Source organism: Pipra filicauda, unplaced genomic scaffold (assembly GCF_003945595.2).
Source record: "Pipra filicauda isolate LSUMZ 115617 unplaced genomic scaffold, ASM394559v2 scaffold243_size1161148_pilon, whole genome shotgun sequence".
Classification (NCBI taxonomy): Eukaryota; Metazoa; Chordata; class Aves; order Passeriformes; family Pipridae; genus Pipra; species Pipra filicauda.
The window spans coordinates 952419-979099 of NW_024104358.1; the positions used below are offsets into that span (position 1 = coordinate 952419).

Here is a 26681-nt window from a genome sequence, read left to right on the forward strand (position 1 = left end):
GGCTGGTGAGAAACGTGTAATAGATTGTTTACAAACATTGTCTTTGCATATCACATTTGGTACATTTGCAAAATTCAGGCCAAGGGGGAATTCAGAGAGAAGACAGAGGAGGGCTTTAAATCTCAGAGTCAGATTTTCCATACTACGTGTATCTAGCCTAGCATGCTCTCTGGTCAAACACGGGAAAATATAATAGTTTCAAACCCTAGGAGACCTGTTGGGAAAACACACATTACATATATAAATTACTAACTGGTTTTACCACATAGTTTCCTAAGTACAAGTTCTTACTCCAAATGGAATGTTTACAACAGGGGTACATCTAGTAGCATGCAGGACTACTCACATCCAGCTTGAAGTGGCAATGCCTGTATATCACAAGTACTACCCTAGACCCAGACTGACATATTGATTGAACAAGTGGGAAAAAACACATTTAGAGCACCAGAAGAAAAACTGGCAGATCATCTTACCTGTAGTTTTGCTAATTAGTTTCTCCTGCTACGTGGGGTGCCTAATTCAAGGCTTGTGAGCTTCCGAGGGGTGTTTGCTTCTCAAGCAGCAATAAAGTAAAGCCACAAATACAAAGCCAAATTCCCACAATGAGGTTGCAGAGTGCACCAGAATCTAGAGACTGCAGACATTGCTGCTAAAGGACCAGTGTGACCATGCAGCCTGGGTACTGCGTGCACACATGCTTTCCCTGTATTTTTCCATCCACCTTTCTCACCTTTTGAAAACTCGATTTGTCAAAGTCTACCCTTTTTCCTAGTAAGTGCTTCCACTGCTGAATGACCTGCAAAGCCAGGATTCATTTTCTGATTACTGAATCACTCAAGCTTCCAATTTCAGCTTTTGAACACACGCTGTTGTCCTGCTAAGTCCCTATATCCAGTTATCAAGTCACCTATCAACCTTCCTTTCAGCAGCTTCATCTCCTGTAACATGACAACAGAAGGCTCACCCTCCAGGCTTTGGAAAAGCCTGTGCTCTGCCTTCCATCTACTTCTACACTGTTCTTAGAATTAAAACATCACAACCGGACGCGGTTTCCTTGTAGACTTAAGCAGCCTGACCTGTGTATGTTACAACAACCCCTGCTATTCAATACAACTTTAATAACAAGAGATTACATTAGTCCCATTAGCTTTTCATTTAGACTACATGTAACGTGGCTACCTACACTAACTCCCAACTCATCTTCTTCCTTGACAGCCTGCTTTCCAAGGGAGAAGAGGCCATATCTGCAGGATGAAGGGGTTTTTTATATACTGCACTACATTTGGCTGCAATTAAACAAATTTTTTCAGAATCATTTAGTTAGATTACTTATATCACACCTGTACCATTAACCCATCTTGCTGATTGTGCGTTACCACGTCAACTGCTACACTTAGGCAACCAACACAGGAAGGTTGAAAGATGCTGCACAATCAGCTAAACCAGGGGACACCAATAAAGGCCCTTTTCATTAGTGCCTCCCTACTGTGTATGGGCATCTGTCAATGAACCAGCATGATTCCAGCACACAGTATAAGGAACTAGAAGGCACATGTTTAATTAAGATGTCATGTGATCCTAAGCTGTACGCTTGCCTCGCAAAAAAAGGTACTGTATTCCACACAGTAGCTGTTAAATACTCAATTTGTACCCTTGCCAATGGGAAAAAAAAAAGAAAGAAAGAAAGAAAGAAAAAAGTACCAGGTTAGTCTGACAGGCTGAGCATCAAGATAACCGATATTACCTATATAATGCAATTCTTTGTTGACAGAAACCGAAATTAACTGTTCCATTCTTTTGGCAGAATTGGCAAGAGGCTAACAGGTCTGTAGCTCCTTGTGTTGAGAGCAACAAAAAAATCACTAACAATCATTTATTAACAGAAAGAAGCTATCTCCATGAGATAGACTTGGAATGAGTCAGTATGATATGGGTCTGAATACGGCTTAATGTGGCATAAAAAAGGACTGTACACATCTGTGAATGGCAAATTCAGCAGTAGATTAGCCTAGGATAATGGCTACAGGTGACATTCATCAAAATCAAGCTGTCTTTTGTTTGCTTTTGATAAGCCAGTATATGACAAGCTTTATCTATATGCATATAGCATCCATAAACCAATGGACACAAGCAATTTTGCATGGCAATTCAGCCAGTGCTTGACAGCGGATTGGATTGCAGTACTTCGTAGGGTTGATATGCTCATAACAGATTGTCACATTCCTGGCATTTCTCCAGACAGTGTTTAGACTGTTTATAAACAGCAACAAAATATTAGAACATGTAACAAACATTTCCTTATAGGCCATTTGGGATTATTCCACATTTGGCACTGTTTTTTGAATAACCTTATTAATCTATCTTCAGGTTCTAAGCTGTTATATTTAGATCAAAAACACGTACTGCAAGATAAAATCCACATAACCTATACAAAATAAACATTAAAAAGTGTACATTCAAAATTACAGTCTAAGAAAACCTTGACTAAATAGAACAACTGTGCCAACAATCAGAACCAAATTGGACATAGTCCTGGACAATCTGTTCCAGCTGACCCTGCTTGAGCAGGGAGGTTGGACTAGATGGCTTCAAAAGGACCTTTCCAACCAAAATAACTCCAGGATCTGATGATTTTTGACATGCAAACAGGTAAATCATTTCAATTCTGCAATTCACTGCACCCAACAGAACCTGCAGAGAAAGTGGCTTGGTTGTATGCACATAAACTCGTTTGAGGGATCGAACACTTCCCTCTAATCGCAGCACAACATCACCAGGCCCTGTGCAACGTAGGTGCCATGTCAGTACAGCTGACAGGACTGGGATTACATTGACAGCTTGTTTCAAACACATGGTACACTGACAAAAGATACACATTTCCTCAAGGGTATCATTGTTTGGCATTTCACAAAACAGAACAAAACTTCGAATTCCCCATGGGGAAGATTTGGGATTTTTAGTCAGTTATCAAGAAGCAACATTTTTGTGTGTGGAAATTGGAGGCTTCTACCAACTCAACAGGCTGGAATTCCTCGTGCTTCAAGCAGAAGTAACTGGGGAGCAGGGTGAGGTCTGTGCAGCCTGATGGGTTGCAGGCTCTTGAGGTTCTAAAAACTTCTGTGGGACAGCTCATGTTCTGACATTACTTCTGGATTCCTCTGTTGGTTTTTTTATTTGGTTTTGTTTGGGCTAGGTTTTTTTTCAACCTTTTCTGCAAGGCTAAAAGACTAAAATAAAGACTAAAGAAAGACCAGAATCCACAGCACATCGCAGCCACTGAAGAACAGAGCACCTGATTTTCAGCAGAAACACAGCCAACAAATATAAGCATTCACATATTGGATTATGTTCGATAGTAGCTGTAGTTAATAACAAGGCATCAGAACAGGAATCCCCCGGTTTTACCCAAGGCCAGCCACTTACTGTTGATTGCTGAACAACAAGAGTTTGCCTCTAGTAAGCACTCTGGGGCTCAGATACATACCTTAATGAAATCTCAGGGGAGGAAAGACGGTATTTTGTCGTGTTTTTCCTTAAGGAGTCATGTCTTTTGTGCACCTTATTAAAAAAGTTCATGGATTAATCCACATGTCCATGTTTCAGACCAAAATTGCTTATTAAGATCCTAGTTTTTTGTGTCTCTAGGCTCACATTTCTAAGTCTAGGGTTTCCACATGCACAGATAATAAAATCAATTAAAAGATACAGGTTTCTCACAGTTGATTCCTGTTTGAGCAGCAAGCATTCATCTGGATGCACACAGAAGGACAGGGAGCCTTCTCCTGCATCAGTTCAGTGTTGATCACCAGTAGGATCTGAGGAATCAGATAAACACTTCACAGGGTGCACAGATCCTTGCTGTGTGAAGGGTTGAAAGTCAATTTCTGAATGCAGTAAGAGCTTGAACAGAATCCAGCCTTTTTTTCTTTTTTTTTTTTTTTTTTTTTTTCTCCAAGAGCTCCATCCACTAAATTCACAGGAAAAAGCTGGAGCTGGGTCCTCGCATCTTTGCTGAAAGAGCCAGGTATTTTCCTCCACTGTGCATTCTACAATAACAAGGACAAAGCTCTATGCCAAGTGCACTGCACCGGACCCTGTCAGGCTTTCAACCTGTTCAATTAACTATATCAAATCAAACGATTTCCACTGGAGCACAGGGAGGCACTTCTTTTTTAGTGAAGGTTATTCCCCTGGCAAACCTCGAGCAGCGGAGGGCAGCTGCTTTAGCACTTGAGCAGTAAAAAAAAAAAAAAAAAAAAAAAGAAAAAAAAAAGGCAGCTTTGGATTTTATTTTTATTGTAATATGGGGGAGACAGAGAAGGGATAAATCCTTTCTCCCCCAGCCTCTTTGCTCTCTGCAAGAGGCTCAGCTGTCTGGGCTGGTATTTCCACAAACAGAATAATTTTCAAAGAGGGACATGACAAACGACGCCCTGACAGACTCATTAGCAGAGAGGGGAAGCTGGGGGTGAGGCCGCAGGTCTGCGCCCTCCGGAGCGCTGTGGTCGCCGATGGCAGGGGAGGGCACAAACGCCGGGACCCCGCCGGGATCGAACCCTCGCACCGCCGGGCGCATCCCAGTGCCGGCAGGGCGGTAGCCGGTGCGCCGGCGCCCCCTTGAGGCAGCGCCCGGTACTGCAACCGCGGGGCTCTGCGTCCTGTGCAAAGGAAGAGGGGAAACCCGCAGCTTTCCCAAGGGCATCCACAGGCCTTTCCAAACACCAGCTCGGAGCCACTGAAGTGTTGAGGTACTGTAGGAAAGTCCTGGAGGCTGCAGGCGGCTGTTTGCCCAGCCGCAGCGGGGGAATTTGGGAGGGGTCAGCTGAAGGGGCCGAGCTCATCTAAAGGTCCTGGCTGAGGGTCTGGGGAGTGGAATGAGAACACAGCTGAGAACACAGGGCTGCGACAGATAGGGTTAATCCATTTGTCAGAGACTTGGTGCAAGAGCAGAGTTGTTGTCTACATATCTATTAAAAAACAGAGACCATAAAGAAGCTGGAATCACAGCATAACTGATGGAGGGCGTCTGGCTTGGGAAGAGTCACAGGGTATCAGGCAACGGCGACACACAGGGGTGAGAGAAGGACACGACGTATTGCAGACTGACCAGATGAGAGAGATTAAATACACACTTAGAATCACAGAATCATTAAGGTTGAAAAAAAGCCTCCAAGATCATCGAGTCCAATCTTTGACCAAACACCACCACGTCATCTAAGCCATAGCACTAAGAGCCATGTCCAGTTGTTTATTGAACGTTTCCAGGGATGGTGACTCCACTGCCTCCCTGGGCAGCTCATTCCAATGCCTGACCACCCTTTCAGTGAAGAAATTCTTCCTGATGTCCAAAACAGAAGTCAAACTCTCACCCATGGCTTCATTCAGGTTCAGATTCCAGGGGGGCTTCCTTCTGCATTTCACCGTGAGGTTAGCTGTGTTATTAGACTGAGGAACACTGCCAAATAATTATAAGATTACACTAAGAGTAAATCCCCATATCATGAATAGCACACGCTGGCAAGTAATAAGCTGAAATAAAAAGAATCAGCTCTAGCTGCTCACTGATATCACAAACACACACCCACTACGCAGTAAATTAATTCACTTTTTTGAAGTGAAGAACTGTAAGGTCCTCCAACAACTCCTCCACTTAATCACTCTAGTTTTCCTCATCTAAGTTTTCCTTACCTACAACTGAGCCATAAAATTGACTTCATAGCTGCAGAGCAAAGGTGACAAATACTCCTTTCCCATCAATAGCACAAGTAACCCGAAAGGAGACCCTGCAATATCTCCTATTTTTTTTCCTGGTTCCCACCAGAGTGGGATCCAGAACTTCTGAAGTGCTGCAGGAAAGCCTGACTTGATGGGAAATGAGAGCTCAGCAGTACTAACCATCAGTTTAACCAAGCTGGAAAAGTAAGTTCCAGACTCCAGAGATACAGCAGAAATTTTAAAACAGCAACCCAGAATGCAACCTAATGAGACTTCAGTCAGGGCACAACACTTGGAACCAACACAATTCATGAGAAGCCCTAAATATTCAATGGCCAGTTCTAAACTAAGGACCTCGTCCTTTGAGTGGAAGGATTTCAGACCATTATCCACTATACTGAAGTCATGGCTAGGCTTCGTGAATGAAGATTTGGGATACTGAAGTAGTTTAGCAGTATTAATCAAGTGGGGAAATAAAAAAAAAAAGGAAATAAAGAAGGGCCATCAGGGTTAACAACACTGCATTCTGTGGCTTCAGGCTTCTTCTTGAAGGTCTTCAAAGTAACAACAAGGTGCTTCACCTTGTCTAGCTTCTGGATAAAGGGATCCCATAACCTAGTGATTGATCAAGGAACATGGCAAAGTAATACTGTAAACACTAACAGTTAGTGATGGATCCAAAAATGCATAGAAAAAGAACATTCTAAGAAATAAAATGAGAGGGTAGAACTTCGATATTGGGTAAAATGTTAGAATTTTAATAATAAAGTAATCAAACCCCCTATAAAGCAGTTAAAGAAAAAATAGTTGATAAAAAGCATGCTTTGTCAAGACCATGCGAAGGGTCACAAAAGAAAAGGTAGACAAAGAAAAAGGTGAACATAAAAGGGGTGTTTTCATAAAATCTTCTCTTGGCTATACTAAGTCCATTAAATTCATCTGTTTGGAGGCATCCTTTGCCTCTCCACTGATTACTTCAGCAGTTTACTCTCTTGGTTTTAGAAATTTCACTTAAGCTGGATGCCTGAATCACCTCAGATAGATGGGTAAGTACCCAAAGATTAAATCAGGAGCTCATAAGGTTTTTGGCTCTGTCAGTGGACCACAATCAGTGTTCAGTTCTTCTTGCACATACACTGTGCAGCCTTAACAGCAAACTAGGAAATATCACAAAGCTTTACAATATGGACTTTGCTAAGACATTTGATACAGTTTTCCCTATTTTACCCTAATTCACATTTTTAGATCCCTTCTGAGTAAGAAACAGAAACTGATTTTGAAACTGGCTGCCATGGTGAGAGGTTCTGGCGGTGCATTTTACACAATATTGATGTGAATCAGAGTTCTGTAGAGACTAGAGTGGATCAGGTTTATGAAAACTGTACAACAAAGATCTTTCCAAGTGGAATGGTAAAACATGATATGATCTCTAGTTAGGAAAAAATTACTAAAATAAATAGAACAAGATTAAATTAAAAATGAAAAAAACCTCGCGTTAGAGGGAAGGAATAATCCAATTATCATTGCATGTATAATTATGCAACATTATTTCCCCAACAACTGGCAGCACATGAGCAGTAAGTACTGAGGAGCAAGTAAACACTGCTTCAAATGCAGTGCAGTATACCTCTTTCTTCTGTCCCCTTAATACTCATACTGTAAGAGTACAGAAGAACTCATCTAAGCTAAGTTGACAGGGAATTTCAAATTTGAAGCTAAAGGACAGGAATTATATTTTTCAGTTCAAAGATGATTTGAATTCTGTGCTCTACATCAGGCAGGAGTAACAGCTATAGCAAACCTGGCTACCATGGCTCTTACTGAATTCTTATATAGTAACAGACGAAGGAAAAAGAGGCAGCTAGAGTGCAATTCACTTTTGAGTATGCTGTAGAGCTATTTTTTACTGAGACCATGAGAGATCTTCCCAGGTAGTTAACAGTGGAGAGAGCCTCCCAAGGAAAAGCAACCAGACCCAAAAAATACACAGCAAGACAGAAAATGGTGTAAAAGATTCATCAGCTACTTGCACAGCAGATCTCACAGCTGATAATGAAGCGGGAGAGTGGAAGCTTCATTCTGAATTTAGTAGATATAGAATTTAGTATGTCATTGGCAAGCAAGGCCAAAAATGCCTCAATCGTCCGTTCTCAATTTCCCTTTCCTATCAAACAGAACAGATGATATTATCACTTCTTCCACACGGGATTTTATGTAACAAATAATAGTATCAAACACTCCCCGCTGGTTTGTGCACAGAGAAGAAAATAGCTCCATTTCATTACTAATTGAAAAACTCCACAGATTAGTTTTCACAGAAAAGACAATTGATCAGAAAATAATCAACTATGTTAATACTTAAATTACAACTCCCACAAAGTGTTTGAGTGCCTCATTGTCCCCTTCTCAACTACAGATGAGTCTTCCTGGTCGAACTGGATCTCTCATGAGCCATTATAGTCTTGTGTCCTGTTGTGGAATTTCGCTACATATTACATGAGCTACAATCTGATCACAAAGCAAAACCCAGAAACCATTGCTGACACATAAGAGAAGATTACTTTCATACAAAATTTTCTGTATCAGTAGGAGGCTGAATAATGAAAAGAAGATTTCCGCTTTTCCAACTTCTTTCAATTCTCCACTATATAAACACAGGGTTACATTAATATATTTCTGATATTATTTTCCATGCAAAAAGAACAGTTGCTACATATTATGCAAACAGGAGCCTTATCCCAGCACCTATCACTCTTTGATATGTTCTACATGTTAAAAATTTGAGAGCAGTCAAGTGTGAAACAAGGAAAACTCTTTAGTCCCTTACATTTTCCAACATGAGCATCACAGTTCCACAAAGAATGCTGCAAATAGGTCTGACCTTATCCAGGCAGCAGAATAAAAGCTCTCTCCAGGGTGAAGCAGTGATTTTATTTTATTTTTTAAACTGCAGATGGATGTAGTCAGGATTGATCTGACAGCCCACCAACCAACATTGCTATTAAGACCTCACAGAAGGAGCATGGAAAAGTGGCATAAATAAGGACTGAGGGTAAGGTTGGCTTAAGCTTTGCACCACAGAGAAGGGAAGGGCTTCACAGAGATGGCTGGAGATGGAAGTTGCTTCTGCTATCCACTATTAGACGAACACTGCTTGGCAGAAGGCATCTATTGTGCTGAAGAGCACTGTCACATGCAAAACAAGGAAAATAATGAATACTTTATTGGAAATTACCTCAATTTGGACACAATGAAGGTGCTTTCTGAGATATATGACAGTGTTGAAGAATGTTCAAAACTTGCTACAGGTTTGGGACCAATCAAAGAAAAACGTGGTAAGCAAAAGTTTAACAATGCTTTAAAGGAGGCTTAAGTACTTCCTACAACACCCTGACCTGACCCAGGACCTTCTTTGCTTGGTACCAGTCCTACACTTGACCATAAAGACTGCTCTACCAATAACAGCCTAGAGGGTAGGTTGTGACCTGTTTATAAGGGACAATAAAACGATGTTCAATAAAATAATCTAAGAAAAGGTGCCAGTTTGTATAGTCTTCTACTGTAACTACAGTAGGATTTGTGAGAAGACTCTTGTGGGACAGGTGTTAGGTAACAGAACACCTACAGAGGCCACTTTATAGAACACCACATTTTGCTTCTTGCATCAGTCCTCACATTAGGTGCATTATATCACTGGCACAAGAGATATTTTGGATCAATGTGATATGCATTAATAATGGAAGGAAGAAAGATAACAATAGTGGAATCACTTGCCAAGGGAAGGATCAGGAAGTGACCAGAACTTGTTCCAAATGAAATAGACTGTTAACGAGAAGTCTCAGCTGCCTCAAGAGACACCTTTTATATACATATCACAGTGCATTTGACAACACTGGAATCTTTATCTCTGTTGTATTGAGAGCAAAACATATGGCAAAGGTTGAACGCAATCAAGAGGTCACAACACAGTGAATAAACCCATCTGGTTTTGGTCACCCTTCCTGTCCCAGAGCTAGGAGTGACATCTAGGCCTCCTGTGCTCCACTGCACACCTTTTATCCCCAAGTCACTGCACTGGTTGCACCACAAAACTCATCTGAGTTCCAAGAAACAAAGAGCAGAATTAAATTATATATGTTCTGAAAATTTTATTAAAAGAACCCCCAAACTTTCTCTGTATGGAGTGAGTAACTTTTAGACCCCAAGAATTCAGTGTGCTTCCAAAGAATGCCAGAGTAACCTGAAACAGAGCCATGATGTCTTAAACCACAAGACCATCCCTTCACCAACATGCTAAATAACTTGAGCATTTTATCTGATATGATAAACTCTAACATCTACAAAGATATTACTTAAGTGAAAAAATTAATCAATTGAGATTTTAAAAGCATGATTTTATATAAATTTCATAAAAATATGTCAATAAAACTGATTTAATGCAAGCATCTTTAGAGGTCATAGAATTAGCCAGATTTTAAGACTATTTGCAGCAGGTTTTCAGTAGCAGTTCATATTTCACTTTCTGAGCTGCTGTTTGGTATTTAATGGTTATTCAGAAGTTCTGGGCCCTTCTAAAACTAAAATGAGGTTTTCTTGAGTCCTGTTCCTTTCCTCCTTAAAAGTTTAATTTAAAAAGGTTTGAGTCCTTTCAAGTACCTCCTATCAAATTCTTTCAATTGGACCAAGGTACCTCTTGGGTATTACTCTGACAGAATGAGGTTTGTTTAATGATCATAGCATTAAAACCTCATGCTCTGAAGACATGCAGTAGCACATTGGGGAACATGGTGTAGAAATAAAAGGTGAAGCAGGGTTTCCTTCCTTCCTCCCTCCTTTTCTCCTTCCCTCCCTTTCTTTCCTTTCTTCCCTTCCCTTTCCTCCCTTCCAATACACATCCATAAGCCGTTCCTTGGACATCATCTTTATTACTTTGTCAATGGACCATTTGCCCCAAAATGGTTATTCTTTGGTCATTCTATACCCAGTCTTGTTTCTGTTAATTGTGAGACATTGCAAAAATCTTCATTTGTTCCAATGGTACAGAATAAGACCATTAAAGAACAACTCATCTCTCTAGAACTCCCCAGTCATTTAAAAGTATTGCTGCCCAGCAAATTCAAAGCCACGAATGCAAACAAAGTGAGCTCATTTTTTTGGGTTTATCCCCTTAACTCATCAGTATAAAATCAGTGTGAAACTTGGCAAATCAGTGCAACTTTTTATTTCTCCTCCTACTGGTGTAAACTCCAACACCAGCTGTAGAGCTTCCAGTGACATGGCCCTACCATGACATTGCCTTCTTGGTTGTACAGGCCACTGTCATCTTCGTTCCTCCCTTTTCACAGTCTTATTTTTCCCAGCACTGCTAATTCCTATCAAATGCCCTTAGATCTCACTCAGTATTACTCCTTCAAATTATTTTGGTTCTTTCTCTGGGTCCAACACCATGAAGAGTACTTCTGACCTGTTGCTGAATAAGTCAACCAAATGTTCTACTCCCTGAATCCAAGCATGTTATATGCTTGGATACATAAGAAATCTGCCCATTTCTTATTAGATCTTTCCATATTTAATTATGCCTAACTGGCTGCAAAATGCATTTCACTGGTTCTGAGGTACTTAGTAAGTACTCAGCAAATCACAGGACCATGGAAGAATTTAGATGGGAAGGGACCACAGAAGAATTTAGATGGGAAAGGATCCCAGCAGATTTCTGGCCCAACCACCTTCTTAAAACAAGGTCAGCTACGAGATCAGATCAGGTTTCTCAAGGTTTTATCTAGCTAGGGCTTGAAACCTTCCCAGGACAGAAACTGAGCAACCTGTTCCAGTGCTCAACTGTTCTCATGGGGAAAAAGTTTCTCTGATGTTCAAGCTCAGCCTCTTGTTTCAGCTCAAGTCTGGTGTCTCTCACACATCACTGTGAAGGGTCAGGTTCCATGTTTTTGACAACCTTCTCCTACACACTGGGGGCTGCTGCCAGTCCCCCCATCCCACCCTGGCAAGCTGCCTCTTCCCCAGACTGAACAAGCCCAGTTCCCTCATAGAATCATAGAATCGACCAGGTTGGAAGGGACCTCCGAGATCATCAAGTCCAACCCTTGATCCAACACCACCGTGGTTACTAGACCATGGCACTGAGTGCCACATCCAGTCTCATCTTAAAAACCTCCAGGGACGGAGAATCCACCACTTCCCTGGGCAGCCCATTCCGATGTCTGATTTCTCTCTCTGTAAAGAACTTCTTCCTAATATCTAACCTAAACCTCCCCTGGCAGAGCTTAAGACCATGCCCTCTTGTCTTACTGATAGTTGCCTCAATGGTCACAGGGCAAGTGCTCCAGCCCTGAGCATCTTGTTGGCCCTCACCTTAACTTGCACTGGAGATCCAAGGACTGTAATCTAAAAAGTGCAGAGTAAAAGGGAATAATGACTGTGCTGGATCAGGTTACTACGTTCCTGTTAATAGTGCCTATGATTCTGTCAGCGTTCTTTGCTGCCGAGGCACAACACTGGTTCATTCCATCTTCCTCACTATCAAGACCACGGGTCCTTTTCACCAAAGCCGCTTCCCCACCGCTCAGCCCCAGGCTGAGGGGGGTGCAAGAGGCTCAGCCTTCCCAGCTGCAGAACTTTGCGATTGTCTTTGTTGAATTTCATAAGGTTCTTCCAGCCTGTGTCTGGTCCCTATGCCTAAACATCTATGGATGGTCCCTACTCTTGAGTCTATAGACTGTTCCCTCCAACTTGCTGTCATCTGCAAATCTGATGAGAGTACACTCTGTCCCATGACATCCTCAAGATCACTGTTAATATGAACATTTTTTTTCTTACTAGGTAAGTTTCGAGATGAAGCATTTTTTTTCTTACATATGTGAAGCTGCTCTTTGTCAGAAATAAAAGGTACAAAATCTCTGCAAAGAAAAGGTCATTTTGGGTTGCATTTTTGTCCCCAACTCAATAAACTGTAATCAGCAACTAATAGTCTCAAGTAAAAGCCACATTTTTCAACACCTATGGTTAACAATTGTTAGATATGTTTGCCCAAGATTATTTTCCTGGCTTATGACCATGTGTTAGATTTTATCTTCAAATAAAGTTTAAATCTCCTTTTCATAAGAACTTTCTTCAAGTTCTTTACCATCCTAGTTTCCATCCTATTTTTCCATATCAAAATAGCTTGTAAAGTCATATTAATTCCTGAGAAATTTTCAAAAATCACATTATTTTTCTGTAGCCATATCTGGGAACAGTTACACTATCTCGGCTTCATCTTCATATTAGTTTCCATGCTCCTTTCTGAGCTACAAATCCACTGTTCTATACCTTTATTAGAGTTCAAATAATCAGAGTCATGGGGACCAACAGCACTGGAAAGATCGTCCTGAGTTAATGATTTCACTCATAATACTATCACAATATACTTTTATAAAATCTATACAAATATCTATCATGTTTCTTATTTGGTAGTTGCTGAATTGAAGTAATTTTCTTTCCTGCAGATTTACTTTCTAAGACTCATACAGATATTTTCCTTTTTCCTCTTTTGTCTAAAGTAAGAAAGATTGATCTCAATTCTTTTTCACAGAAGTCTATGAAGTTCAAAGTTTTGCACATCTGCAAGGAAACTACAAGGTTTCCATCTATGTTTAAGTTGAAATGAAAACAACTTCTTCCTTAATTCTAGAAACAGATAACATGATAGTAAAACTATTAGAAAATATTTTAAAATAGCTTAAATTTCTTCTGGTAGTGCTCTGGATGCAGTCAGCTCTGTACACATGGGTGGAGACACAGACTACATTTCTACAGACTGCATTCAGCAGATGGTGACTGAGAGGAAATAGGCACAATGGTTATGTAGTAAATCTCAACACTTACCAAACCAGTACAAACCAGCTCTCACATGTAAGTGTGTATAGGTACTCATGGCTACATAGTAAACAAATACTGGCAGTTCAGTTTGCCATGTTTGCAATCATTCATATGTTATCAGAAAGAAAATAGCAACAGGAATCAAGGTAAAATTTGAAACACCACAAGTACACATATACAAACAGATACTGACTGAAACACACAATGTTAACAATGCATTAGTGTTAAGACTGAAATTTTATGTAAAACTCAATTCTCTGCTTAACATTAAATGTCTGAATTCCAATTCCCAGTTCGGCATACTACCACTTCAGAGAACAAATTAGTGTACCACATTAAATTTTTTACAGATTAATTACTGCCTGGTATATGAGTAAAAGTCCTATTTAACTCCCAAGTTATATTTGCTAAACTTATGTCTGTTCAAAGTGGTCAGCTAAAAGACAACTACAGCAAACTGAGTAGGAGCTGACAAGTCAAGCAGATCAACAAAATCAATATTAACTTCTAAAGAAAATAGGAAAATAAAATACAACTATGCTTTTAATATATTCTTTTAAGAAAAGACACCAAGTTTTGAAGGTTTGGAGGTCCTGCATGTATTTGGGGGCAAACCATGATAGAACAAACAAATATTTTTTAGACTAGACAAGGAAAGTTTGTGCAACTGGGAAGCACTCTATCCAGAGAAGGAAAGGCTGTGAAAAAGAATGGTTGGTTGTACTCGAGCCACATTTGGGACAGGAATCAGTTTTGTTTGCTGGAAATAATAGTTTAGATTGATACTAGGAAATACCAACTTTAAAGGTCATAAAATATTGGAATAGAGAGATGCAAAAATCTCCTCCATTGCAAATTTTCCAGAACAAAGTTAGACAAACATCTGCCAGAAATGAACTTGCTGTATTGATCCTACTTCAGGCCTAGGGAGGGGCGCAGCTGGGCTCGCTTCCCATCCTACGTGTTAAGGACTCTAAGGTTAATTTTTATTTCTTTTTAAAGGGAGGGGGAGACACAAAAGAGAGTATGAAATCAAGGTGAAACACCTCAGTGGAGAAGAAAATTTACATAAATTACATTTTTCCCCATAGGATGTTTCTTAATGTTTGGGTTTGGAGGTTTTTTATTTATTTGGAATGAACAGGGTGGGGCCTTTACCTGCATACAAACTGACTTCTTTCCTTGTTATATTGACCCTGAGTAATGTGAAACTTATGTTTTAGAGAGATGGGGAAATCACCACATCCTAAGAAAGCTGGAATATTCCCCCTACTCTAAACCTTGCAACTCTCTAGTCATCCAATCAACAAAAAGCCCTCAGTGCACAGTCACAGTCTATTAACAGCAAAGTAAAACAATTTGCCACATTTTAAGTAAGTAAAATATTTCTGATAGTGCATACTTTACCAGTTATGTCATGCTGTTTGAATGACTCACTGTAGATTTGATACTGATTAGGGCAATGTTTCTTCAGCCATTTGCAGACATCCTGCTGGGTCCATAATGCCACAGGCTTGGTCAGCTTCACAGTCCCGGACTAGAAATACAGAATGAAGAGTAGAAATTAGGTTTAGTCTGCACACAAGTTTCAGAAATATTTATCTGTGACATCCATATACAATATTAAAATAATAAATACAAGACAGCAGCTGCTCTGACTGGCAGATATCCAATAATCACCAGTACGTTACACAAGACCCAGTTATTCAAATACATCACGCAGGAATCATACACAGCGAGAGGTCCTTAAAGATTATTTTGCATTGCATACATGTTCCTTGCATCACAGAAACATACTGCACCTTGTCTTACTTGAACTACAGTTTAAAGAGTGACCAAGTGACAACAGTCTAAGGGCAATAGATACACACTTTGAAGCCTTCAAACTCACAAGAGGGATGTCCATTTGTGTCCCAACTTGGATATAACCATGGAAGACCAGAAATATCCTCAGGCCACGCATGGTCCTCAGCTACAATTAGGAAAGACCCTGCAACAAAGGCCTTTAATGCAAACAAGCCTAAAGACTGGTTCTGCCTGGGAAAAGGCCAATGGAGATAGAGCTGGGGATATTGGTTCATAGTGAGCATTTCAGCTGACATAGTTTGAGTGATGTTTACAAGCCGCTATAGTTTTTCTGCTTCCTCTTTACCTTTCACTCCTACTATCACCTTTATATGAAACAAATAGGACTCCTGCTTAAAACAGTTGCTCCTTTATAATAAATAATAATTTTAAAAAGAACTCTGTTCAATCCTTTCCTGAAAATTCAGTTTTATAATAGATGAAGAGTTTATATATAAACATTCATAAATTGATTACATTATTATATGTACAAAGTCACATTTCATTTAATCAAACAATTCACCTTTGCACATACACTTTTTTTAACCCTACAAGAATGCTGAGTTCTAAGCAATCTGAACTGCAGGGACTTAAAACCTCTTGTTAAAGCAGGCAAAACAACAAAAAAAGAAAATATATTCTAAGTGATTTAATCTTTTTTTTTTGCAACACAGCCTGCCTAGGAGACTAAGAAAATCTTAAACAGATGGGTGGTTATTACCAACAATAAATGTTTAAAACTGGACATTGCTGATGTAAGTGGGTGTGAACATCAATGTATTCATTTACTTCATTATTTTGTCAAGGAACCGACTCCAGGGAATAAAATCAAAGTGTTTCTGTTTCCATCCTATGCATGCAGAATACTGTCCTCCAGCTCCCTAGTGGTGCAGAAGGTTCAAGAGAAGTTTTACTATGCAAATTTGAGGTGAAGAGGAATGTCACCCCAACCCATCTTCTCTATTAGGACTCATGGCAGATTCCTCCAATATTGCCAGCCAGGGTTTATCCCCGCATTTACACAGATGTGCTCTGTCAGACAGACCTTTTCAAAGTTGCTTTGAAATTTTTCATTACTGGAAGCCCTAAGGACCAAAGCAGTTTTAAGCCAGTGCTTTGTATGTCCTATCAAGTCCATAAAGTACGTCATGCAAAGTTTAGGGCCAGGGAATATGGCAGGCCTAAAAATCCAGCAGGAAAATGTGTCTTGAATTTCTCCTGTCCAATTGTCCGTATCTCTTTTATATTGCCTATGTAGAAGTTAGATAAACAGCAGGAAAATTATGGTTGAATATATAACACAATGCACATCCCCTAGCTCAGTTTTTTTTTGATTTGAAGAAATAAACTCATCAGAAACACTAACAGGCATCATCCACATTTAGAGGTATCACAGTAATGCAAAAAACCACTCCAAATAAGCATTCTCATCTTGTGCTGCCACCCACTAACATACAGCAGGCAGAAGCTTGACAGACCTGGCATCCACAGAAAAAGAACCTTCCAGAGGTGTTGAGGGTGTACTATAACTAGGACAGCCCTTGCTCTACCTCTGCCCTTTCTGAGAAGCTCATCAGTCTTCCACACATACAGGAACCCCCATAGGTCTGGAGAAGGGCCAACCTCTGTAGGGAGAGTAAGTGCCCTGTAACTCCTCCAAGCACCTCACGCAACTTGGAAGATCAAAGGCCCCTCTTTGAACTTCTCTGCCCTGCTTGTTAGTGCCATTTGAGCCAGAGAAGAAACTGAATTTCAATGAAGAACCCAATCTTATGGTATCAGTTAGCTGATTTTTATTGCATGCATATATAAATGCGTGTCCTTCACAAATACATCAAACGAATAAACAAGTAAAAATAGCCATATAACGCTAACGGTCTCTCTGATTTCATAGAAATCCCTGAACAACAGGGTCAAGACTTAAATGTCTATCTTTATATGAGTTACTGCTTAAAGATATTTCTTGAGCATTGGAATTTCTGAAGACTAGAGAAAAGTCTGTCAGCCCTTGAAAAATAAATTGTTAACGGGCTTTTCTTGTACATCATAAAAATACTTAAATGACAAATATTTGTATACAAATATGTATAACTAGCTATAGATTTGCAAGCTATTTATTCCGAGTTGAAAGTACACAAGCAGTGCCAATGTTTGTTTTAACTGAGAGGCTGCTCTTTTCAGTTCAGCAACTATTGTCCTCTTAAAAGGTATAAGCACCATCATGTTAAATAGCTGAAGAACAAGTTTATCAACAATTACAGTACAAATTTAACACACCCCTCTATGGCCATGGAACTGAAATATGGTTTCAAATGTAGCTTTTATGCTGTGCAATATACACTGCACTGCAGACATACATGTTGACTTCTTACCAGCCAGCGTTCAGAATTATGATAGAAACATGTTGCACTTAAGCTTATAAATGCAGTCCAAAGAGTACATTTTTACATTGACACCATCAAATATTAGGTTTAATTTTCTAATTCATAAGGACTTAATGAGCTAGAGAAATACATGTGTTTAAAAGCAATGGTTCCAAAAACAAAATCCCAGTAAACCAAGGAAAATTACCCTTACCATAAACATACCTACTAAATGAGTCCTCTGCCATTAACTATATGTAAACTACCTAGACAGGTGGAAAACACACTATGTTTTTCTTTATTTCTGTTTTTCAGCTCAGTCAAACAATAGGCCTAAACTGATTAAAACAAAATTATACATCAAAAATTATCTTTAGACTGGCCTTCCCTTCCATTTTCCTGGCATAAACACATCATAAGACCACCTTTGCTGGCAACCCTTTAATAGTTTTAATCCTGCCAAACACTATGCCAACTCATGTGCAAGATACAGATCTAATGAGAATAAGTCTTCTCATCTTTTCTTGTGTATTTGAAGGAAACCCTGTTTCTTCAGGATTTTGTTGCAAACTCTTCAAAACTGCTGACCCCAGTTTTTACTATGTGTATCTGAAAGTATAAAAATGACACCCAAGAAGAACAAAAAACTACTATATTTACTTCTATGACAAAATTTCACGCTCTCCTTGTTCCATGGTGCAGAGAAGACAGTATTTAAAAGCATCAACCCAAAAATAAATAAATAAATAAATCGAAACTACAGCCTGTGCATTACAAGAGAGTGTATTTCAGTGTTTAGAAGAGCATTAGCAACCAAGCCCTGCTATTCCTAAGCAATGACGCTCAAGTTATCTCTTTAGCCTTTCAGGTGCAGTTTACGAAGCCTGCCAGTTTTGAAGGTCAATTTATTCACCAGAATTTCTTTGTTTTTATTTATCATATTTTACTCCAGAAAGAAAGAAAGCCTTCTGTATTTCTGAGTGACAAAGGGTTCAACCTCATTATTAAAACTATTTTACATACCATGAGACAAGTTATTTAAAAGAGCTTCTCTAACTGTAACATTTTGTGTATTTACAAGCGTGGTCAGACTACAAAATCCAGGGATTGTGGAGATTAGGGTCCTCAGTCAAACAGGGCTGCAGGTCTGCTAGAAGAAGGCTGCCTCATACTATTTGTAACATTCAGTTTGCCAGCATACTGATTCTGACATATAAGCAAAGTCAATGAATATTTGCATTCAAATTTACCCAAAGTCAGACCTTCCAGTTTCTGTATGAAACAGACGGATAAAAGAGGCACTGCTGAAAGCATTAAGGCAGATTCTGCTCCCACATACATCTTGGGACACTCTGCTCTGGAGTTTCCAGTTTAACTAGAAAAAGACAAAGCAGAACCAATTTTGTTACAGCGGTGTTGGTCAAAGGACTGTCATGATTTAACCCCAGCTGGCAAGTAAATACCACACAGCTGCTCATTCACTCCCTCCCCCAGTGGGATGGGGAGGAGAATTAGGAAAAAAAGTTAAACTCCTGATAAGAGATAAGAACAGTTTAATAAGTGAAACACAGTAAATATAATAAAGCTAATGATAATAGTATCAATAAAAATAATAATAGTAATAAAAAGGAAGAGGAGAAAGAGAGAGAAATAAACCCCCAGTACAACAAGTGATGCCCAAAACAATTGCTCACCACCTGCTCACCAATGCTCATCCCATCCCTGATCAGCCCCTTCCAGCCAACACCCACCCTAGTTTTTGTACTGAACATGACATCCTACAGTATGGAATATTCCTTTGGCCAGTTTGGGTCAGCTCTCCTGCCTATGCTCCCTCCAAGCTTCTGGTGCAGCTCCTCAGAGACAGAGCATGAGACACTTAAAAGTCCTTGACTTGGGGTAAGCACAGCTTCACAACAACCAAAATACCAGTTTGTGACCAACATTATTTTCGTATTAAATCCAAATCACAGCACTGTACCAGCTACTAAGAAGAAAACTAAGTCTATTCCAGTGAAAATCAGGACAGGACACAAACAAGGTAAGGTTGCAAGGAAAAGCACCATCATATATTAGACCAACAGCATGGGTTCTGCCTGCAGCCAGAAATCTTCGTACAGAGTAGATGTGGGTACAACTGATTAATTTTGGACCATTATGTTAAATCAGTCAGGCACTTCAAGGGAAAAGGGGGCTGAGAGCTGCAAGGGGAGGTAGGAGAAGAACAAAGGAAGGAAGCAGTAAGGTTGTTGCCACCTAGCAGGGACAGAGAGAGCAAGATGAGTGGCTGTCACCCTGAGAATAATAGAGTCAGCTGGGGCAGGAAACATTAAAATGTGTCAGAAAACCATTTATCTGTGTGTGACCAGAGAGACTGGAAGGAATAAAATGAGACTGTTTCACGCATGAAGTTGAGAAGGAAATATTCGTTAAATCAGAACATAATGTCTTCTGCAAGCAAAGTATAAAGGGCCAATGATATATTTAAAAACTAGAAAAATAAAATTTTATGTGTACCCAATACAGATACATAAAGCAGGGAACTTAAACTACACAGTTCCAAGAGCCATCTAAATTATTATTAAATTTTTCAGGCTGCTCTGTAAGCAAGACTAACAGCATCATCTTCATCGTTTTATGCCAAGAAGCAGCTGGAACAGGAATTTCAAAATTTCAAAGAATTTCGAAAACACGATTTTTTTAAAACATGCTTGGGTTATATTTCTAAAGCTGAGAAAATAAGAATATTTTTCATATATTCCAAATTACTTCTCCAACATTAAAGTGACTATACAGAACTCAGAATCAATGGCTAACATAAATGCTGGCTTTGAGTTCTGGAAAGAAGAGAAGAACCAGGCTTGTGAATGTGTTATCTTAAAATATTGAAAAACCTGGAAAGGACATATTTTGGTTTAGAAATACACTTTCTCAGGTAGTCAAATACTTTATACTTACAGATTTTTGCAGTAAAGACAAATGAAAATTACAGTAATAAGCAGACGCCATAAAAAACCTGAAACCTCTGTTGTACTGGGTTCCATCTGTGATGCTGAGAATTGTAATACTAAGAAGAGATGAAAGTGACAAACCAAAGGAAACGTGTTTATTAAAAAAAAAACAACTAAGGGAAATACTGTAGGATTTTATGTTGATAAAATAACTCTTTTATGTTGATAAGAGATTAAACGTTTAAAACTTTAATTGGATCAGAAATTCAAACAGTCCATTCTAATTTATTACTTAAGTCACTGTGAAGAACAAAAATTCAGCATGGCAAATATAATTTAAAAAAATCATTGCAATTTAGTTTAAAGCACACTTTAAAGACCAACTTTCCCCCAACTTTGATTTAGTCCAGACATAAACCCTAATGCCACCCAGAAAGGACTAAAAGAGAGACACTACGGCAGTTATCATGCAAATCATACATCTATGACTCATCAGCACTCAATGTCTGCTTTAAATGAAACCTATAGAGACATGGGAGACCTAACAAAACTCCCAAATTGTGCTGGTGTGGTCAGCTAGCACCCTGCATTCCCTGAGCTGCAAGCTTGTGTCTCACATTTGCAGTCCAAACTTACTTGTTCCACATGGCAAGATGCAAAAAGCAATTTGTTGACATAACCTGTTACCTCCTGAGCATAGCAAAGAGCATGAGCAAGACTTGGAGGCTCTGCAGCTCCCAGGGCACTCACATCTATCAATGCAGCCTGACACTCAGAGCGTTGCCACCAGAGCTGGTGCTGGAAGCAGCACAGAGCCCACAATCCCAGTCCTTCCCTCGTCTCTCCCACACGTACCGTCCCATATGTGGTTTGGTCCGCTGGCACATTGTGCTGCCTCATATCAGGGTCCACACACAGGATCCCACAGAAGACAAGATCAGTTACAAGTACACACAAGAGGGTATTATTTCCCACCACTGGTCAGCAGAAGGATCGGAGCTATAACGCCTTCTGGTTTACCTAAATCCACATTCTAAGAATATATTGGGGTTTTAAGAGAAGCAACTCAGTGCAGCCAGCTTGCTGTCTCTTGCAGGAGCACAAATGAAAAAGTACCCAAGGATCTGGGAGAACCACATCCTCAATGACTCCAAGTTTATTCAAACACCCTTGAAGTCCCAGGAGAGAAACTGGATCTGCAGAGATATCACTGCCCCCCTCAATTCAGTCACTGCACAGATGGGGACAGACTTCTGACATTGTGGGGGAGAGAAGAGAGAAGGAGATGAGGACACCTGAGCAGCACCAGCTCAGGGCTCCAAGCACTAGTTGAACAGGATCAGGAAAGGGAAAGACTGGAGACTGGCAAGGAAGTCATGGAAGGTACAAAAGAAGTGGAAAAGGTCCTGTAAAGTAGATTTTCTACTCCTATCCTTCCACTTCCTGGAGGAAAGGCAGAGGAACAAATGCTGCTTCTACAAGAGCCTCCCTCCTATGGTAGCAGGAGCACTCCACAGCCTCCCATCTCTCACTAACAGTTTCCTCCTTTTCACACTGCCAAGGCCCCAGTCAGTCAGTGGCTGCTCTTTGTTGCCTCCAATGCACTGCTATAAATGGCTGACCCTGCCAAGACAATGCTCTGACAGTGTTTAAAGACAGTTCTGCATAGGCAGAAACTTCTACCCCAGGGTCTCAAATCAGTGTAGCACCACCACTTGCTTAAAGACTGATGAAAAAGAGGGAGGTTTTACCTGGCTTTCAAGCAACTCCGGGATTGACCCAATCCAGTACCTTCTGTACTAGCGCCACAAAGAGGTGTACTACAAACAGGCTGCAAGGGGGAGGTGGGGGGATAGGAGAAACAAATTATGAAATATAACGAGGCTGTCACAAGTATAACCATCAAGAGGAAAGGATAAAGTTGTCCAAAAAGATATCACTGAGCATTGTCCTAATCAGGATAAAGACAGTATCAAAACACTAATAAGGTGACATGTTACCCATGAGAGTACTCTCTTTCAATGAGATATCCCACTCTGAAAGCAAGAATTGTGACTGGCAGAGGCCGATGTTGATATAAATGGCAGTGGCACTATGAGCAAACTGTGAAGAACTGAAGTGTCAGAATGAGAAAGGAGAAGACAGAGCATTCCTCAGCATTGTCAAGAATCCTGCCTGACATCATTCTAATTGCTATCAAAAATCATGAAAACCACAGCTGGAATAGACAGGCCAACAATAAAATCACAAATAGGGCCAGGAGCACCATCAATTTTAGGTTTTGACAGCCAAATCCAAATCAAAGAGTGTAATCTTTTAAAATTCACTTCATCTAAAAAAACTGCATTTTTAATCTTGCCAAACTAAAGATCCATTTCACTCACTGCAAAAGACTCCTTCCAGTCCGAAAATTAAATATGTGCTTTTGGATATTTGCCAAGAAAATGCAGAAAGGGAGAGTTGCTCTGTCGGGGTGAGGGTTCCTACTTCGCCAGATATGCCAGTTGTTTGATACTTCATTGATGTAGCTCTGATTCCCCTTCTCTACCTGAGACAATTCACACCTGTCCAAGTCTGGCTCACTATCTTATATCACAGACTACAGTTGTCACAAGTAAACACAAATCCTCCTGGTTTTCGAAACAGAAGCTTACTCTGTATCCTGTATAGATCTGGAGAATAATTTCAGTTCACACAGCAGGTGCCCTGTGCAGCTATGAAGAGAAAAAGTTCCTTCTTGAACTTCTCTAGCCTGCTTCTTACTGCTACTCAGGCAAAGAAGAAATAGAATGAATTTTAATTAACAGTGCTGGATTAATAGCAACTTACAACAAGTAATTAACTACACTTTACTACTAGCACATGTTTGCTGCACTTAACCATCCATCTCAGCAAAAATAAAAATCCAAGACATTCACCTTCGACATGGTACACATAACTTGCAGGTTAGCTCATCTTTTATCCTGTCTCAAGGACTAAGTACTACACCCAGTATGAAGAAGATTTATGGCATAAGTCTTCATCACAGAATACTCTGTTCAGACTGGTAGCAGCCACAAGAGAGTGCCCCATCTTGGAGAAAGCTATAAGTTCAAATCCATTCAGGTACATACAGGAAAGCAAACAGGAATATGTAATAACTAAAACAGTGACGAAATGTAGCTCCCTGTTTCCCAGTAGTTTCTCCTGAACTCAGAAATTCTGTCAGAGCAACTGAAATTGCAATTTGAGAGTTCAGTATTTGTAAAAAATATTTTCTCCACATCTAGATTAAAATAAAAATTAAAAAAATAACCCAAAACCTACCTGCAGTATAAAATCAACAATTACAAATGAGTCTCCATTCCCATTTTTGCTTTTTTTTTTTTTTAAACCAATCCTGGCACCTCTGCAAGTTATGTCTTAGGCAGCTACATCTACAGTTGAACTAAATTGAGACTGTTTATCAGGAATTCCATTAATATAAATACAAAGCAGGTATATAAGTAGGTGCACTGATTTTCTTGGAATTTCTCACGTACTTATTTAAAAAAAGTCATGTAGAAGAATCTATTACCTAAAATACAGCCTGTAGCAGTAACAGAATCCAATAGCCAAACTAGATTGGAAAAATGCAACCGAGGTTGCAGAGAGTAGTACCATTTCTAGAGATTTTAGGTAACGTTAGAAGCAACACAAATGTTTCTAAACATTCAGGATATTCTAATAAAAAGACTGTTCAAATACAGGCTAAGCCTGACCTCAGAAAGATGTACCTATGAGTGTCAGTAGGGGTTATGTGATTTTTCTGTGACATGCTTTTTAAAGAAATACACATCTATGGCACACTATGGCTTTTGCCGAGGCAGTGTGCCTTTCTCTTGCCATTAATGATACTGGTAGATTTTTTTTTTTATTCTTGGTATTTACTGATGGAGTTACCCTGACATAGTAAATCTGTCCAGCACAGACCACAGCTCAATCCTTCCATTTTTAATTACAGTATTCTGCTGAGAAGATACTCAACATGTCACAACCTCGGGTTTGAGTACTCCCTGCGTATTTTTTAATAGCTGCTGTATGTCAAGAGGTGAAAGGTACAGTCCATTTTTTCATCTTAAAGACACAGACAGTGAAGCACTTCTATATGATAAGAGCTATAAAAGAAGCTGTTACTCGAGCATTAGCAAGTAGTGAGGTTAATTCCACCATTAGATCAACAACAGTACATTTGTACAAGAACATCTAACATCCTGAGAGGATCTTAATCCCTATTAAATAATGACAGGTTGCTTTCTTACAAGGTTTACTCCTTCCAAGTGAATCACATTTTTGGCACCTTTGTTTCCAGCAGATGTGCCAATTAAGAGGCTTGTAGTGTAAGAAGTAGTATAACCTTTCCATGCCAACTTTCAGTCTTTATGGATAGGCTCATTCATATGCAGAAGGCAGGTGCAGCAGCCAAAGCATTTTATACCTTAACAGCAATCAAATTTTTCTAGATATCTTTGCCAGTTGACTCTTAACTATGTTCTCTTGAGCCAAGTACATTTTGAGAATAACTTCATAGGCCAGACGTGTACATGAGTATGAGTAAGAAAAGGTCTCTGAGGCTCAGCTGACAGGTCAGCCCCTTGCTTCCCAAGAAGACATTGCTTCCACTTTCAGCAAAAGCAGGAGAAAAAAGGTAAATGTTAACAGAAGAGGCAGATTAGCCTAACCATCAGATTCATGCAATAGCACTGCAATGCCTGTATGCAGAAAGTCATAATGTATTTCTCAAATAAATATCTAGACAGCAGATCCATTACTTTTCAAAACAAACAGGGCACTTTTGACGTCAATGTAATTTCTTGCTAATTACTTTTGAGAAACTAGTCTTTTCCCCTAATAAAGGAATTCCTTTATTCAGTTATCATCCTTATGAAGTCCTATATTCATAAAAAGAACTTAAGCACTACAATGTCCATTTATCCCCTTTCTTAGAGAAAGCAAAAAGGCCTCAAACTGAGATCCACAAAGGCCAGCCCCTCCTGCCTAGGAAGCAGCCCAAGCTAGCCAACAAGAAGATACAGAAAAAAACCACAGAGCACAAGTTCCATATTCATATCAAGGCCAGCCCAGGCCAGCAGGAGACATCTCTTCTCACTCATAGGAAGCATCTCTTCTTGTAGTACAGCAAATAAACTTGAAAGCAAAAAAAGGGTCAGAAGCTTGTCCTATAAAAGGAAACAGAAGGAGGTAACAGCAGCACTGTCTCTGCTCAAAAACCTGGATTTGGAGCTATAAAGCACACACAGATGGGACTTGATTCAAGGGTAGGGGCAAGAGGGATGAGGGGGGGGGAAATCTACCTCCTAGATCAGGCCATTCATGACCTGATCATAGGACCTGATCCCATTCATAGGACCTTCCCAGGAATGTCCAGCAGGCACCACAGGGAGGCTAAGCAGGGCAAGAATGCCAGTGAAGATTTGCATCTTCAGTTCCAAGTATCACTAAAAAATACACCCCAATTACAGCCCAGAATGTCCCAGCAACATCTTCCTATGAGATGTGAGAATGCAGAAATGTGGCATTCAGGCTTTCAATAAAAATATTACGCCCACCTGGCCTAAATACAAGGAACTTGGGTCATAAGATGAATGTGAGAGAAGGGCTGAGAGAAGGTAAAGTAAGCATAGTGAGGAACGATATTTATCTGCTGTAATGTGTTGAGTGCATACAATATATATCCTTTCTGGAGAGAGATCTGTGAAGGGATAACTAAATCAATGTGCTGGGAAGATAAACTGGCCCTGAATAAGAACTAGAAATATTTTAATTAGATTTCTGAAAGGAACTCGGTTCCCTTCTCTTTCCTGGACCATTTGCTTGCAGTTGAAGATTACATGAAAAATTCACGCTAATCCTTCAGTTTCTGTTTGCAAAGACCAGTAGTGTCAGGCAGTGA

General features: G+C 39.8%; 1 protein-coding gene across 3 annotated transcripts in view; it reads right to left on the reverse strand.

Moving 5' to 3' along the window:
* Positions 1-26681, reverse strand: part of SAMD12 (sterile alpha motif domain containing 12) — a 177083-nt gene that overhangs the window by 116665 nt on the left and 33737 nt on the right. For 2 of the 3 annotated variants that reach the window (XM_027731175.2, XM_039381864.1), the window contains exon 3: positions 14998-15127. In XM_027731175.2, the coding sequence (XP_027586976.1) occupies positions 14998-15127 (130 nt within the window). The remainder of the gene's footprint in view (positions 1-14997; positions 15128-26681) is intronic. The other variant, XM_039381865.1, reaches the window with a different exon arrangement.